The following is an 18468-nucleotide window of genomic DNA, read 5'->3' as shown; positions in this document are numbered from 1 at the left end:
GGTTGCTATTCTCTTTGGATCAGAATATAAGCAACAACCTGTTACTGTTTTTGAATTGGTTCCTGGTCGAATGTTGTTATTTAATGTGTACGGCCCAAATATTGGTTCAGAGCGAACTCTCTTCTTTAGAAAACTAAAGACTGCTCTTAGTGATGTATCGCAGGATAAAATTGTTGTTCTGGCTGGGGATTTTAATTGTACTATAAACCACACTTTAGATAGGAACCATGAGGAACCACATAGCCAGTCGTCAGATGAACTTAAAAATGTGATTAATTATCATTGTCTTGTGGATCTGTGGAGAGAAGCTTTCCCTCTGACTAAACAATATACCTGGATGAAAGTAAACTCTAATATGATATCTGGAGCTCGACTTGACAAGATTTATGTGCAGAAAAGCCTTAGGTGTAAATTTTTTAATAGCTGTATTTTTCCCACTGCTCTATCTGATCATCATTATACGTCTGTTGAAGTTTCTGTTGCACAGAGCACTTTTACGCACTCATTTTGGAAATTTAATAGTAGACTGTTACAAGATCACAATTTTGTGCACTCTTTCACCCTTTTCTAGGAAACCTGGAGAGAGAGAAAAATGCTATACAAGTCCTTGGTGGGATATTGGCAAAATACAAATTCAACTTTTTTGTCAGAGTTACACTGCCTATAACAAAAGTATTTTGGAAAACACATTGAAACAGCTTGAACAAGATATTCTTCACACTGAGGATAAAATGGATGAGGTGGACATTGCCGAACGACTCGAAAGGAATAAATTTTTCTTACGGAATCTTTTGGAAGAAAGGGCCCAAGAGACACTTATCCGTGCCAGGTTTACCTCCTTTAATAACATGGATGCGCCGACATCTACATTTTTTAGTCTAGAGGAAAAACTGTGAATAGGAAGACTTTATGTCATTTGAAACTTCCCGGAGGAGGAGAAGTGACTGACGATCGTGGAATAGTGTCCTATGCTTTATCTTTTTATGAGAATCTTTATAAGACGGAACCCTGTGAAGATGAAATGGCTGACATGCTTCTTCAAGATTTACCTCAACTCAGCGGAAGAGGAGAAATCTAGACTTGATCAGCCTTTGACTTTTGATGAGATGACAGTAGCTGTTCATGAACTTTCTTCAGGAAAAGTACCAGGGTTGGATGGACTAAACGCAGAATTCTATGAACAGTTTTGATCGGTGATTGGAAGGGACTTGTTTTCTGTCTTCTTGGAGGGTCTGGAAAGAGGAACATTATCTGTGAGCCTTCGGAGGGCCATGATAACTTTATTACCTAAGAAGGGTGATCTTGGAGACATCAAAAATTGGCGTCCTGTGTCATTGCTCGGAGCTGACTACAAGATCTTTTCCAAAGCTTTAACTAATAGACTTAAACATTGCATATCTTCAGTGATTCATGAAGATCAATCTTACTGTATTCCAGATCGATCCATTTTGAACAATCTTTTTCTGGTTCGAGACCTGATTTCCTTTGCCAAGTTTTGGCAAAGGTTTTGTTTCTTTGGACCAGGAGAAAGCCTTCGATCTAATTGATCATGGCTTTCTTTTTAAATGTTTTGATGCTTTTGGTTTTGGTCCATTATTTATTTCCTATGTTAAGCTGCTGTACACAGATGTATATAGTTTACTGAAAATAAATGGCACTCTATCGAGACCATTTTTAGTTGGCAGGGGTATACGACAAGGGTGCGGTCTCTCAGGTATTTTATATACGATTGCTATTGAACCACTCATGGCAGTTCTGTGACATCAGTTAAGTGGGATTTCCACAGTGTGCTCTTCTGGCACAGATTTTGCAACAGTTAAATTAAGTGCATATGCTGATGATATTACTTTAGTTATAAGGTCGAATGAAGATGTTGAGAAAATGATAGCATCACTGAATATCTATCAGAGGGCCTCTTCTTCAAGAATAAATTGGCATAAGAGTGCAACCTTTTTGCTGGGCAAATGGGAAAACGGAGGTCCGCCAGTACTTCCTCAGCACTGTTCTTGGAGTTTGGAAGGGTTTAAAATGCTTGGGGTTTTCTTGGGGAAAGAGCGTTATATGGAGAAGAATTGGGAAGGTTTAATTGATAAAGTGTCTGGCCGTTTACACAAGTGGAGGTGGATTCTCCCTCAACTATCATATAGGGGTAGAGTGCTTATTATTAATAATTTGGCATAGGTTAAATGTACTCGATCCACCAAAAATCCTATTGCGACATCTGCAGAAGATTTTTGTTGATTTTTTTTGGGACGGCCATCATTAGTTTCCCCCTGCAATTCTTTACTTGCCAGTTAATGAAGGAGGTCAGGGGATGATCGATTTGGCAGACAAAGTTAAAGCTATGAGGCTGAAAGTTGCTCAGACTTTACTTTATGTTAGGGAGCTTTCTACACCATGGGTGTCTTTTGGCTTGGCTTTGCTTAGAACTTTTGGTGGTTTTTCCCTTGACAAACAATTGTTTTTGATATCCCAGTATAGTTGGAATGTTATACCTGATGTGAAATTCTATGCTTCAGTTTTAAATTCCTGGACTGTTCTTAAGGGATTTAGACGAGAAAATCACAATTTTGGCCTGTATGAACCACTGTTTTATAACCCCTATCTTGGTGGCAATGTTTACACATCTAACATCATTGTTAAAACATTTATGGAAAAGGGTTTGACAAAAGTTGCACATCTGATTGATATTGATTCCAGAAAATGGAGACCAACAATTGAAATTTGTGAACAAGTGGGATTCAGGTCTGTGAGGATGGTGGAACATTTCATAAGCGGCCTGAAAGCTGTTTTTCCTTCTCAATTCATACATTTTGTAAATTGTTTTCTGTCAGGTGAATTGATGCAATGTTCCTTCCCTAAGTTATTTGTGTCCCCAAAGGGTTGCACAGATGGTGACCAAGAGGGAAAGTTGTTTGAAGTTCAAGGGGCTACAAGAGCTTGATTTTCAAGCTGTTGGAAAAACAGAGTTTTATCAGATGTGTGTAAAGGCTGATCATTTTGAAGATATTAATCGTAGATGTGATACAAGATGGAAGGAACATCTAATGGTTTCTGATTATCTTTCTCCTTCTTGGAGGTTATTGTATAAAGGTCCACTTCCAAAACGCTCTGGAGATTTGCAGTGGAGAATATTGCACTGTGTGTTACCTACAAATAGTTTTGTTTCTAAGTTCAATATGTCTGTTTCATCACCTTGTATTTTTTGTACTAAACCAGAGACTGTGTTTCATGTTTTTGCTGAATGTTCCAGGCTAGTACCACTATTTACAGTATTGGAAAGAATACTTGGGAATTTAGGTTTTTGTTTTAATAAGATATTTTTTATTTATGGCTGCAAGTATTCAAAAACACACAAAGAACAGTGTATTTTGGCAAATTTTATAGTTGGACAAGCTAAATTAGCAATTTGGAAGACCTGTCGAATGGCAATTGAGGGGAAAAACGTAAATGCACTGCTGATTTTTACTGCTTTGGTTGAATCAAGGATCAGGGTGGAACATAAATATTATCAAAGTACAAAGAATTTACTTGAATTTGAGTTTAAATGGTGTGTAAATGGTGCTATATTGTCAATATGTGAAGATGAGACTATAGTGTTTAACTGGTAATTTTTGTTTGTTAACTTCTTATTTTTGTATGTTTTTAAATAATTATTTATTTATCATATACATGTATATATATATATTATATGGTTTTGGGGTTTGTCTCTGCATATATGCATGTTGTGACAGTATGTCTGAATGGGTAGAATCCGATCCCTTAATGTGAATGGGATGAGGGATGTGAGAAAAGATCATTTGTTAACAGATATAATTAATTTGAAAGAGCTGAATGTTATTTTCCTTCAGGAGACTCATAGTAATCAAAGCAATGAGTTCGAGTGGAGGCGGTGGTGGGAAGGTGAACATGCTCTCAGTCATGGGACTAATTTAAGTGCAGGGGTGGCTGTGCTTTTTTCCCCTGCTCTTAAAGTCAAACTTTTAATGAAACATGAGTTAGAACCTGGAAGGCTGCTAATTGTAAGGGCAGAAATAAGTAGTTTTTGCTTTTTGTTTGTGAACATTTATGCCCCTAATACTGGCCCTGATAGAATTAAACTCTTTCTTAAGCTGAAACAGTATTTAAGGCAAAACCATAATAACAATTTTATTGTTTTGGGTGGGGATTGGAATTGCACAGTGGACTTTACACTTGATAGAAATGGGGAGGAGCCGCATTCACAGTCAGCACGCTGTTTAGCCAGTGTGATTGGGAACCTGAATTTCTTAGAGGTTTGGAGAGAGCACAATCTTTTAACACGACAGTACACTTGGGTGAAAGTCAGAGAAATAGAGTTAGAAATGCAACTATTGTCCCCATATAATTCTCTGATCACAAACTTATCACAGTTGATTGTGTCTTGGACATAAGACCTCACAAAAGTTATTATTGGCATTTCAATATAAAACTTTTAGAAGATAAACTTTTTATTGAGAAATTTAAGTTTTTTTGGGAAAGTTGGAGAGTGGAAAAGGCCCGTTTTGATAGCATAATTCAGTGGTGGGAAGTGGGGAAAGCACACATAAAATTGTTTTGTCAGCAATATGCTTCTTATTCCACTTTGTGTTTAAAGAAGACATTGGAGCAACTGGAACAAGAAATTATTGCTATTGAGAGAAATATGACTGGTAACAATGTTGTTGGTTTACAAGAAAAGTGGACTGAAAAGAAACTTTCCTTAAGTTCGATTTTAAATGAAAAAGTAAAGGGTGCACTTATAAGGAGCAGGTTTTTAACAGTGAGAGATATGGATGCTCCTACTTCTTTTTTCTTTAATTTGGAACGCAAAGCTGCTCAGGATAAGCAGATGTACAGCCTGAAGGACAGTGTTGGGCGTATCACTTCTGATCCGGTGGAGATGCGCAGACTGGCTGTAGACTTTTACTCTACTCTTTTTGCTGCTGAAAACTCAGATGGACATGCTAGAAAAGAGCTTCTACAGGATCTCCCTGTCCTAACTGCAGAGCAGAAGGAATGTGTGGAAAAGAGACTTACTTTTGATGAGGTTACTGCCTCGGTGATGGAACTCTCTTTAGGCCGTACACCTGGAATAGATGGTCTTCCTACTGAGTTCTATAGGAGTTTGTGGACTGTCATCGGGAATGACTTTTTTAAAGCTCTTTAGGAATCAACTATTGAAGGAAGTCTCCCTAAGAGTTGCCAGCGTGCGGTTTTAACTTTGCTTCCATAAAAAGGAGACTTAACTTTATTAAAGAATTGGAGGCCGGTGGCACTTCTATGCTCAGAGTATAAGTTTCTCTCCAAATGCCTAGCCAAAAGATTAAATATTGTACTGCAACAAATCATACATAAGGACCAGTTTACTGTATAAAGGGTAGATCTTTTACAGACAATTTGCATTTGGTGATAGATCTTTTTGATTTTGCTTCTTTTAACAATGTTGATGTGGGGTTTTTGTCATTGGATCAGGAAAAGGCTTTCGATAGGGTAGATCATGTCTACCTTTTTGAAACGCTTAAAGCCTTTGGTTTTGGAGATCATTTTATTTCACTGATAAGACTACTCTACTCTGAAGCTACATGTTTAATTAAAATGGCTGGTGGCCTTAGTGTTCCTATAATGGTTCAAAGGGGTATCAGACAAGGCTGTCCTCTTTCAGGGCAGCTGTATAGTATCATCATTGAACCTTTATTATGTAAACTAAGAAGAGAGTTAAGGGGTCTACAAATTAATACACTGATTCCTCAGTTGGCTGTTAAACTCTCTGCTTATGCAGATGATGTCACGGTTTTAATTAAAGACCTTAGAGATATTCAACATCTAGAAGAAAGTTTAAAATGTTACGGTAAGGCCTCCTCTGCGAAGGTTAACTGGGCCAAGAGTGAGGCTTTTTGGTGTGGAAAAGATAGCGATGGTCCCTTAATTCCAGGGGGGATGAAATGGGGAAGGGCAGGTTTAAAATATTTAGGTGTGTTCTTGGGAACTGATGAATATATGAAGCAAAACTGGGAAGGTCTAGCGGAGAAAGTGTGTGCTCGGTTGTCTCACTGGCATTGGCTGCTACCCCAGCTGTCCTACAGGGGAAGAGTACTGGTTTGTAATAATCTGGTTGCCTCATCTTTGTGGCACAGAATGATGGTGCTAGAGCCCCCTGAAGACTTGGTAAGAGACATTCAGCGAAAACTGATAGACTTTTTCTGGTCAGGACATCACTGACTGAAAGCCTCAGTCCTCTTTCTGCCGAGACAAGAGGGGGGTCAGGGGCTCATCGACATTAGATCACGGATAAAGGCCTTCAGACTCCAGACTGCTCAAAGGCTTCTTTATGGAGAGGACGTCAGTTGGTTTGGGGTTGCTTGTGCCCTTCTGGGAAGAGCAGGAAAGATGGGTTTTGATCGTCACTTGTTTTTATTGGACTGTGATAAACTGGACTTAAGCGGTCTGACACCCTTTCACAAGTCAGTGTTAAAATCATGGACCCTTTTCAAGATTTCTCGAGATTTAGGTGATTCTCATTTTCAGTGGCTAAAGGAAGAACCTTTGTTTTTCAACCCAGCACTTGAGTTGATTTTTTTTAATTGCCCTTTTCTGAGAAATGCTGCTCTTTCCACAAACATCACTAAAGTAAGACATCTAGCCTCAGAGGACGGCTGGTTGTCTGCAGAGACTTTGGCTCTTAAGCTTGGCATAAGATCTGTTCGAGTTACTCAGAGGCTTCTGATCGAAGTGCAGGAACGATTGCCGCAAAATTACAGTGTATCCCTGGTTGTACCTGTTGAGGAGGAAGTATTAATCTTTCCAGACCTGGAGGCTTCAGCGAAAAAGGGTGAGTCGCAAGAATTAGAAGGCAACATCCTGTCCTTTGCATCACCGCAGTCAGGACATTTTAGAGCTGTTGGGAAGAAGCAACTGTATGTGATGTGTGTAAAGGCTCTTCACTGTCATACTCTGGAGAGTGTGAAGGAGTCTAAGTGGTTGGACTTTTTTGGGCCAGGCTCTTCACCCAAAGGCAGTTGGAGGACCTTTTACAAACCCCCCATTGAGAAACGTCTGTAGCTGTAACCACCCAGTGTTTGACCATACCTCATGCACACAGACACAACATATTTGCCTGTTCATTGTCAAAATAAAATACAGTTAAAGAAACATAAAAAGTTGCACTGCTCCGTTGTACAATCTGTTTCGTTCTGTGCTGATATACAGCCCATGTGAAGGATGATGTCGATGCGAGTCAAGTACAAAGCCTATTACATAATAAATAATATTTTAGCATCCAGATACTTTGTGATGTGTTTTCATAGATAGCCTATAGTATGTATACATATATGTATGTATGTATGTGTTTGTTTGTAATGTTTGTAAATATTTAGCTTTAACTGCATTTTAGCACATGATTTCTGAATGTAGCCTAATAATGAAATGCGACATGATCCTACGCAACATTTTTTTTTTGTTTTGTTTTTGTTTTTCCTGTCAAAATGCAATTTTACATGTGCATAACTTTTTAACTATGCAGCAAACATTTGTAAATATCTTACAAATAATTAAATGTCTTTAAAACATTGACAGATTTTTTTTTTCTTTTGTTTAGTAGCCTATAATTTAGCCAAAATCTAGAAAAGATGATGCTGTAAGATACCAGGTCACTTTTATTATTATTATTATTATTATAGGCAAATACAGCATTTTAAAAATGAGTTTGAAAGTGATTCACTGAATGGGTGGTTGTTCTTCATCAGTCAGAGCTGTGGAGGAAGGCCTGAGGAGTGTTATATCAGGGATGTGTTCATCCAGAGCCTGCACGCTGTAAGCCGCTTAACTCCACTGATTACCGTTTATTCAGCAGAGACTCACGCTGCTAATTGCTTATTGGTGTTTGTGTGATATTGTGATGTTTATATTTGTCAGGATGAGCAGACACTGATTCTTGAAGACTCACTTCTCTTTAATACTATATGCTTTAACACTCAAGCTATGCTCATTTTAACAGTAGTTTATATATATATATATATATATGTTGAAAATCTGTTTTGACACATCCAAACATCTTTATTATTGATCATTCAGTCTGAGTTCACATTATGACTTGAGTTAAACATATGGACTGTACATGATTCATAGAGTGCTTCAGATGTGTTTTTTTTCTGTAGGCGTGTGGTGATCATTTACCGTGTTTTACACTGCTGACTCATTGATTTGATCTATTTGCTGAAAGTTTTGTACAGGCTGTGAATACATAAACTCATTTTTTTTGAGGAAACAGTGAATCACTTACAGCAGAATTAAATAGTAATGAAATGTATATTATTTTATACAAGCATATGTATTTCATCAGTTAAACATTGAATCTTATTTGATCTATTTACATTTTTCATCATTTTAGTGTTTATGACAGGATATTTGACACTTTATTACACAGAAAGGGTCAGTAAGTCATTTTTCAGTGGTTAACTAGGCATTGTTGAGCTGATGTGTCTGAACGATTGAAACAGTGAGCTGCTGTTCAGTGTAAGTGACTCACTGTAACAGTGGGGAATCATTTGTGCTCACAACACTATGAAACAAAAGCTGTCAAATACGCTGAAGCTGGAGTGTTTCTTTAACAACTAAACGCTCTTTAATTGAGGTCGTCTCATCATGATGTCTCTGTACTGCTCCACTTGTGTCTGACTCTGATTCAGACTGGAATGAACCATTTGAAGAAGTGATTCTTCAGATGATTCGGTTCTCCTGTTCATCGCTCAGTGTTTGATCTGTACTACACTCGTACCATGATTCACGAACCGCAGATAAACACTGCTCTGATTCATCAAATCATGTCAAGTCAAGTCACCTTTATTTATATATCGCTTTAAACAAAATACATTGCGTCAAAGCAACTGAACCACATTAATTAGTAAAACAGTGTGTCAATAATGCAAAATGATAGTTAAAGGCAGTTCATCATTGGATTCAGTGATGTCATCTCTGTTCAGTTAAATAGTGTCTGTGCATTTATTTGCAATCAAGTCAACAATATCACTGTAGATGAAGTGACCCCAACTAAGCAAGCCAGAGGCGACAGCGGCAAGGAACCGAAACTCCATCGGTGACAGAATGGAGAAAAAAACCTTGGGAGAAACCAGGCTCAGTTGGGGACAGGACGGGGCTAATATGGTCATACTTCCTGGTTCTAGTAAGAACTCTTGCTGCTGCATTTTGGACTAGCTGTTGTTTGTTTACTAAGCGTGCAGAAAAAACACCCAATAAAGCATTACAATAATTTAACCTTGAGGTCATAAATGCATGGATTAACATTTCTGCATTTGACATTGAGAGCATAGGCTGTAATTTAGATATATTTTTGACATGGAAAAATGCAGTTTTACAAATTATAGAAACGTGGTTTTCTGAGGAAAGATTGCGATCAAATAGCACACCTAGGTTCCTAACTGATGACGAAGAATTGACAGAGCAACCATCAAGTCTTAGACAGTGTTCTAGGTTATTACAAGCAGAGTTTTTAGGTCCTATAATTAACACCTCTGTTTTTTCAGAATTTAGCAGTAAGAAATTACTCGTCATCCAGTTTTTTATATCGACTATGCATTCCATTAGTTTTTCAAATTGGTGTGTTTCACCGGGCTGCGAAGAAATATAGAGCTGAGTATCATCAGCATAACAGTGAAAGCTAACACCATGTTTCCTGATGATATCTCCCAAGGGTAACATATAAAGCGTGAAGAGTAGCGGCCCTAGTACTGAGCCTTGAGGTACTCCATACTGCACTTGTGATCGATAGGATACATCTTCATTCACTGCTACGAACTGATGGCGGTCATATAGTAACGATTTAAACCATGCTAATGCTCTTCCACTGATGCCAACAAAGTGTTCAAGTCTATGCAAAAGAATGTTGTGGTCAATTGTGTCAAACGCAGCACTAAGATCCAATAGCACTAATAGAGAGATACAACCAAGATCAGATGATTATGAAATGAAACGACGATCACGATGTTATGAAATCAATGATTGAATGTCGCTGTTTGAACGGTTCTAATGAAGCAGAGCACTGGTTTGGTTCTTCGCTGTAGCTGAGTGTTCAGTGTTGTGTCGTGTGATGTAGAAGCTCCTCGTGGAGTAACATCCATAGAGACGCTGCTCTCTAGTATTCATCACAGGCTCGTTAGCATCACTTCTATTATCACTCGTGCTGCTGTTCGTCTCATATCCACAGCTCTCGCTGTCTGACCGCTGTACTGTTTCTGATTAAACATGCAAAATAACTGAGCTGGAGATGCTTATCTGGTTTAAACCTGCCTAGTCTTCTATGCTTGTTAAAATCATAAAGAAACTTGAAGGAACATGATAGATAGATAGAGCTTTCTTAGCAAGTATTAATGAGCTTAACTAATTGTGGTCTTAATTTCAATAATTGATGTGATGCAATTACTGAGATTAAATCCTCAGTAGTAATTTGTGCCTGAGAATCAATAAAGTTAATTAATTAGAATTAAAATGTTTTTTTTTCTTTTTTTCTCTCGTCTCGTCTCGTCAGAAACTTCAGATGTACTTCATGTCTGGAGACGTTAGACTCTCACAGATGTGTGTGAGAGATGCAGACGTGCCGGAGGGAAGCAGATCATGTGGAATGAGCCGCGAAGCTGTTAGCATCAGCCTTAAATTAACATCTCGACAGAAGCCCAATCTGGCGGCGAAACATTCATCTGTGACAGAGAGATTCAGAGAACAGTGGAGTGAAAACACCCACTCTAACACACATACACACACACAGACTCTGATCAGATCAGATGAGCAGCTCTGACTGTTAAACACATCAGCTGACAGTAGATCCTTTACTCAGATTATTATTATTAATATATTTATTAAGTGAATGCTGGTGTCTGCTTCATAAGCCCACGTGTGTCTCTTCCAGCTGTGTGTGATGAGTTCAGTGTAAACTCGTTAGAGGAGAGAAGCTCATTAGGAGAGCAGAGGGGGATTGTGGGAAGGCTGACAGAAGCAGCCCATGTGAAAGATGAGGAATGAAAGAGGAAGTGACACAGAGGGATGGAGATACGCCTGATCGGATTCATCAGAAGATCTGTGAGAGTCTCAGAGACTCTTTAGACTGACTCAGACGTTTCTTATCGTGATGATTCTCCTGAGATCTCTTAATTGGAGCTGTGGCCATCGTTATTCTGGGGGATTGCTATGCAGCTACTTGGGTGCTCTGGGTGGTTGCTAGGTTGTTCTGTAGTTTTCCTGAGGACGTGTTGCCTGCTGAAGTTTACCTCGTGTCAGAGGTTTGGTCATGAGCACCAGTACTAGTGATGGTTGACTGAACTACATTTAGTCATTTAGTGACACTATTATCCAAAGAGACTTACAAATGAGGACAGTGGAAGCAATCAAAATCAACAAAAGAGCAATGATACATAAGTGCTATAACAAGTCTCAGTTAGATTAATGCAGTACACGTAGCAGGGGTAACATGAGATTCAGTAAATAATTACAGAATAAGCATTTCTAAGTGAACTACTTCTTTACCGAATGTTGCAGGAGGTTGCTGTTACACAGTGTAGACTATAACATTAGAAAAAATATTGCAGTGAATTAAACATTAAAATACAATTCTCACTAACTAACTAATTCTAACTCACAGCACTGATAAAATAACAGATGTAATGTGTTTGTTACTGTGGTATTCTGAGTGTGGAAACAGCTGAACTGCTCATGAACACTTTGAAATGAAATATGGATCTGCTTTAATAAACATCTTCATGAGACTATTTTAAGAAACACAATTAACGAGGAGAGAATGCACACAATTGTTTGTGTTTCTTCAAATGACCTCATAAAGGAGACTCGCTTTAAGTGTGTGATTAGCAAATGAAGGCATTCGAAAAGTTAATTTCTTGAAAATAATCAATTTTTGCTGGCTGCTTCTTTAATGAATCACATTTGTTGTGGAGAGAAAGTTGTGCATGAGTTTTATGATTTAAGTGTTAGGTTTTAGTGTGTGTGTTTGTGTGTGTGTACAAACCCAGTACTGGAGGTTTCAGATATATATATATATATATATATATATATATATATTTTTTTATTTTTTATTTTATTTTACTCATGGGTGCAGGACACTAGTTCAATTATGTAAGTGAGGATAGCAAAATAATGTTGACTGTGACATATTATACCCAAAAACATCATCATACAGTGGACTACGGATACAAATTTGGGGCCAAAAAAGGGACACTTTGAGCTGAACGTGTTTTGCTTAAGTGTGTTTTCTTAAATTGCTAATTAGTGGCCTTCTTACACCACAGACTGAACAAAATCAAGCATTAATCAAGCTAAATTGGTCTTATCTAAATATGTGCTTAAATTCCGACATTATCAAGATGAATTTGTTGAGTTCTTGTCATATTTTATTACCATTAACTAAAAGGTGATAATGTGAGAAATGTTGAAGGTGTCTGAATACATTTTGGTTTGACTGTATATTCGGTGAATGTGTGTATTTCAGTCAGTATTGCAGTGGTGATAAGCGAGCGTGTTTCCTCCGGCGTGTTGGCGGAGCGTGTAATGGACGGGGAAGGCCGCTCAGATCAGGTGTGTGTAATCCTGTTAGCTCCTGCGACCGCGTGTCTGCTGTCTTTTGTTGCGGTGAGACGCAGGTGAGCGACCGGCAGCAGGTCCAGACCCCATGCGGTGAAGATTAGATACGACTGGTGCAACCAAATCTGCCTTCCACACATGAGCCTCTTCAAAACACGCTCACAGAAGCTCAGGAACTCCTGCAGACGTCTCAGAGCTGTTTTAGCATGTTTGCATGAGCTCCTGCAGATCCGCTCGTCTCTCGTCATCGCTGTGTCTGTGTCGTGAGGAATCATATTCAGATGTAAGTGGGATTAATCTGCATCAGAAGTGTCTAGCGATCCCACTTCTGCTCCTCCTACACGCTCGTATCACAGCTGCTCTGCACAGCTCAGAGCCGTTTCATATTTACACCTTCAGCTTTATTTTTAGCAGAGAGGCTCCAAGTGTTTCTTTCATAATTAACCATGTAACTAGTTTGTGTTCTTTTTCTTCTTCTTCTTCAGTGATAAACGTTGTTTGTTCCTGTAGACCCATGAGAATAGCTCCTGGCATTGGCAGGTCAAGATGAACTAACTAACCAACTCTTGTTCCACGGCAGCAGCTTATTAAAGCTTGAATGAAGTGTCAGAACAGAAAGTTTCCTCACGCTCATCTGGTATTTCAGCAGGTGAATCTTGTTCTTCATGATATGATTATTTGACCCTCTGCAGGACGTTCTTGTATCTCCTGTGAGTGAATACATCAGTCTGAGAGTCAGAGTCAGTTTTCATTAGGGATGCACTGAAATGAAAATTCTGACCTGAAACAGAAACCAAATATTCTGCTTGCACTTGGCCAAAAACCAAAACACAAAATGCTTTGTAATAATTATTTTATTAAATAATAAAAAATAATTTTGTATGTTTTTTTCTTTTTTTTTTAATGTAACTCAATCATTTTAATGACACTAAATAATAATAATAAAAAATGCCAATAAAATAACCACACTTTTACTGAAAGTAACACAATAAAATTTAGATAGAAAATATATTAATATTAAATATCAATATATAAATTTTTATTCAGTTCTAAGCAACAGAATTAGATCTATAATAACCAAATGAACCCGTGCAATCTTTCAGTCCTGCTCAGATTTGTGGTCTTCAGTGGCAGAGTATTAATATTTTTATTCAGTTAGTCATTATTCATCATTTTTGTCATCTGTTTTTAACATATATATATATATATATATATATACAATTCTTTTTATTTTCAAGTATCATTTGTTAAGGTTTTAGTTTTAGTGATGTACAGTATAATACCCCTATGTTGCATAATCTTTATCATAGTTACTAGTACATTGGTATTTTTGGCATTATATTAATATGGAACATTCAGCCATTCTAGAACATTCTCAAGAGAATTCAGAGAGCACTCAGTTGTTCGTTTTGGTGTCAATTCTGAAATTCATTTGTAGAAGATAAATCAGGGACCGACATTTGATAACCAGCTCACATCATTTGATGAGAAGCGATTGAGATTACTGGTGTGTTTTTCTCAGAGGATCATCTCTGGTTTTCTGTGGTTGTGAATGTGTGTGAAACAGTGGTTCATTAGGTTTTACTGCGACTAAATTAGTCACCAAGAGTAGACAGCAGTAACCAGCGTGTGTTTCCCTGAGCACCTCCCTCTCTCAGTTTCTCTCTCTCTCTCTCTCTCTCTCTCTCTCTCTCTCTCCCTCCCACCTCCTCCGTCTCTCTCTGTGTTTGTCCGCAGCTGTGTCTCGCTCTTTCTCTTTCTCTCTCAGTCTCAGGCTTGCTTTCACATGAGCAGAGCGTCTCCTCAGCTTCAGCACTGCCAGATCTCGTCTCTCTGGTGCATCACTGCCGTCTCTAGCCGCTGGATCAGCGAGAGGTGCTGCAGGGTCCGTTTCATTAGCTCTCCGCCGCAGAATACCGGGACTGAGCACGAATGGGGAGAACGAATTTACCCCGACAGGAAGATAAAGTTAATCAGAGCCGTGGATTGTAGGCAAGAGGAGCGGCTCGATTCGGTGATGAAGCTGAGAAGAGACAGCCATATCCTTGTTTTCCTCTTTCCATCCCAGAGGCTGGTGTCCCTCCTTCTCGATTTATTTTGGATGTTCTCTGGTTTCAGCTCACGTCTCTGTGTTTTCTGCTCGTCTCTGGAGGTTTGATCATCTAATAGAGGAATCTGTCTTTTGGACCAGGCTCTCTCTGTGTCTCGTTTCTCCTCCCGTCCCTTGGGAAGCTCATTCTCTGTTTTTCTTCGGTTGGTTTTGTTTTTAATTCAAGATTCGTCCGTCTGTGGGAGTTTTCCAGGATGGCGTGTGTCTCGGTAGTAGCGTTCTGGACTTTGCATGGATAACCTCTTGGCAAACTTGAGGATCAACTCATCAGATTTGGGAGGATTCTAGTTTGGTTGAGGCTTTTCTTTGCTTTTTTATTTCAAACTTGAAGTTTTTAGTGTTTCCGGTTATTAGTTAGATTAGGTCATTATTATTGCAGTTTGTTTTGCTTTTGAAGGGTACTTGACCTGACCGTTGGATTGCATCGTGGAAATTGGAATTGTCTTTTTAATTCCTCAAGGCTTGTTTGCTTTTTTTTTTGGTTTGCAGTTTTGATGATCCTAAACAACCAAGATCTTTTTGATTCTACGTGATCAAGGCATTTTTCCTAGCTGCGGGAATCTAGAAACCATGGATACTGGCTCGGTCTGAAATGTCTTCCTGTTTTTGTCACGTGAGGAGGCGTGGCATGGAGGCCCCTCCCACTTTGTCTTCCGCCCTCAGGGCTTTGCTTCTGTCCAGTGGATTAGTGCTTTACCCACGAGCCCCAGCGGCAGCTCCGCCCAGGGTCTTCTGGACCAGCGTATCTGGGTTTTGGCGGCTGGTTTTGTCCCTGGCGCTGCTCACCTTCCCGGGCCCAGCGGTTTCTGCTAGAGTTTCGTCAAGTCTGAGCACCACACATCATGTTCACCATTTCCACAACAAACATGGCACCGTGCCCATCGCCATCAACCGGATGCCCTTCCTGACGAGGGGAAGCCACGGTAGGTGCCAGTGAAGGAAGGTGTGATTCTGGAGTCAATGTTTGTTCAGTTTTGGCTCAGTAATTGACTCTCTTTGTGAATGGTGGAGGCCACGGGCTTGTTCTCCTGCAGCCAGTGAATGAATGTGTTTTGGAACATTAGTAACTTCCTGGTGTAGTTTTTTTATTTATTTTTTATTTTTTCGATCTATGCAATCCCTGGGAAGTCCTGAAATAGTTGTGTCAGACAAAAGAGATGCTCAAAGTGTTCAGTGTTGAGGGGCCTGCAGGAATGTAGTTGAGAACCACTGATCTACAGTTACAGCTCAGTGATGGCGAGTTCTGGGCCATGGTTATAAATCCAGATTTATGTAAGGAATAATCTTCCTTTGTGCTGCTTGAGTTCGTAGAGGCTTCACAGTAGAGAGCCTGTCAGTTCCTAATGCACTTTACTGCTAATGTGTGATATGAACAGAGACTCCTCAACACATTTTTTCTGTCTGGTTTCAGTCGGGTGTTAATGTCGTCGAGTTGGAGATTATCAGTTATGAGATCTTCTGTTTGATAGTGTCCATGGCGCTGTTCACATTAGTCAGTGGATTACTAACCTGCTTCATTCTGGTTGTGTTTGGAAATCAAACCTGTACTGTTAAAAGTAGTTTCTTTATTGGTGCCAGGGGTTCCATGAAGAACCTTAAGGGTGACACATCATGAAAATCTGATATTTAAGTTCTATAATTGGGTCCCCAGTGCATCTACCAACCCAGAAAAGGTGAAAATTGGTAAGCCTTTCTTTGCAAGCTTGTGTAAAAACAAATGCATCAGATTTCATTTCCCTGTGACGTATAAAGGGGATTGTATTATAATATAACCACCTCTTAATCTGCACGTTTCAACCCATGGTGCTACCACTGTGTTTTCACAAGTGACAATGGTGTACTAGTTCTAATGCCTTGGCGAACGTTTGAGCAAAACATGCTAATTGTTCTGTCTCTGGCTTCACAGAACACTATTAGAGTCCCAGCCTCAGAGCAGACAAGAGAGCAGTGGATTTATTGATTTATTTACTGTATATTACACCGCTGCCACGCAGATCTAAAATAAACATGCAATTTATTTCCCAGCTGTTTACCTTCACAGACATAACCAACTGTTTTTGTAACTCCTTTGTGATTTTAACATAAACAGTTTCAGTGCAATAACACATAAAAGCAAACATAGTTTAGTACTTATGTCGTAAATGCATAATGCAAATGCATGCGTACTTATGCATAAATGCATCTGTTCGCGCGAATCATTCGTGATTGAGCCTCACCTCCAGAAGGTTATCTTAATGAATCTTTGCAAATCGCCTTTCCTAATAACAGGCTAGTTAGCAAGTTCCACGGCTAAAATAAACAGTATCATGAGAATGGCTCTTCACCCCACAGAAGAGAGGGGCGGGGACAGCAGACCTCATTAGCATTTAAAGAGACTTGGACTAAAAAGGCTTGATTTTTCACAGGAAAAAAAAATTGTTTTTTTTTCACTACCATTGAGAAACCAAAGTATGTTATATACTTTTCATTAAGACCCTAAAGAATCATATCCACTTGTGGAAAATGGGCATCTGATGACGCCTTTAAACATCTATGGAACTATATCTTCTTACTAAAATATTCTTCATACTCAGAAAACATGGTTCTTTTAAGAACTGTTCATTCAGTTTCTTTGGGAAACCAGAGCTGATTCTTCTATGGCTCCGGTACACCCCAAAAGGAAACGTTATTTTTCAGTGTGTGCTCACAAACCACTTTTCTCTCTGTAGTCATTGCATGCATAATCAGATCGCAGTTTCCTCTCTTGTATCTTTCGTGTGCAAAGCTATTTGAATTTGCATAATTAACACAGCGGCATCCCTTGAAACCCTAAACTCACTGGAGTCTGACAGCTCGCGCTCGGCTCCGGGTGAACGTTCAGCAGGACCCTCGGGGAGAGCAAAAACAAGAAAACAGCTTGAGAGAAATGAAAATGATTATTCTTTGAGATTTTCTGCCGGAAGGTTCGCTGGAACCTTTGGAGCAGGATCAGAGTGTCTGTCCCCTGAAACACTGGCCCTGTGCTGAACCGCCTCATGTTGATGGTGTTTCCAGTTCAGCGGGTGTGAACGCCGCTTCATGTCTGACCTGGAGGAATCATTCAAAAACAAACCCCTATGACTTTATTTCTAGTAGAACGTCACATTTCTCCTTCCTATCAGGTTTGATGTCAAAAATCACATGAGAACTGATGATGGCTCGTGCTGTTTGAGAGATCTTCATTAGTAACTTTGAGAGAACCTTGCCAGAATGTTCTCAGAAGGTTTCCTGTTAGCTGTGTTTGCTGAAAATCATGATGTTAATGTTTAGAATATCTCTTGATGCCTTCTATTTGCAAATATACATTTATATTCACCTTTATCTGAGTACAGCTGGGTGATAATATAGTTGCCGGCGAGCTCGTGATGAGGTGTTTTGTGTTTTCTGCTGTCTGTCTGTCTGTCAGCGCAGTGTTGGCTTCTGCTCGTGTCCTTGGGCTCTGTTTCTGCAGCGTTTGCTGATGCAAGTCCACATGGAGCCGGCCTCTGGGAGATATTTCATCATCCTCTGCAGTGTGTGTTTAGCGTGTCTCACGCACAGCTCCTCAGAAGATGGGCTCGTGTCAGCAGTTGATCCGTTTGAGCACAGATTTTCATTCTGAATTGGACGTGAGCTCAGATGTTGATGATCTGGTTTAGTTCATGCAGCTCCAGTGCTGCTGTCAGCAAAGCATTACTGCTTACACATATTTCAGTTTTGGCTGAGATGTGTGTTTGCTAGTGAGAGCAGCTGAAACACAG

At 39.4% G+C, this 18468-nt stretch overlaps 1 protein-coding gene across 8 annotated transcripts in view; it reads left to right on the top strand.

Annotated features, from left to right (window-relative positions):
- LOC132137490 (neurexin-2-like) overlaps positions 1 to 18468 on the top strand; it is a 430743-nt gene that overhangs the window by 334057 nt on the left and 78218 nt on the right. Inside the window, exon 1 of one of the 8 annotated variants that reach the window (XM_059547516.1) lies at positions 14431 to 15633. The exons of the other annotated variants lie outside the window; for them this stretch is intronic. Within the exon in view, the coding sequence (XP_059403499.1) occupies positions 15303 to 15633 (331 nt within the window). The 5' untranslated portion in view covers positions 14431 to 15302. Of the gene's footprint in view, positions 1 to 14430; positions 15634 to 18468 lie in introns of those variants that run through there. 8 annotated transcript variants of the gene reach the window in all.

This window comes from Carassius carassius, unplaced genomic scaffold, assembly GCF_963082965.1.
Source record: "Carassius carassius unplaced genomic scaffold, fCarCar2.1 SCAFFOLD_64, whole genome shotgun sequence".
Taxonomy (NCBI): Eukaryota; Metazoa; Chordata; class Actinopteri; order Cypriniformes; family Cyprinidae; genus Carassius; species Carassius carassius.
The sequence above is the reverse complement of the archived record's forward strand: the minus strand, read 5'-3'. Positions and strand labels throughout refer to the sequence as shown.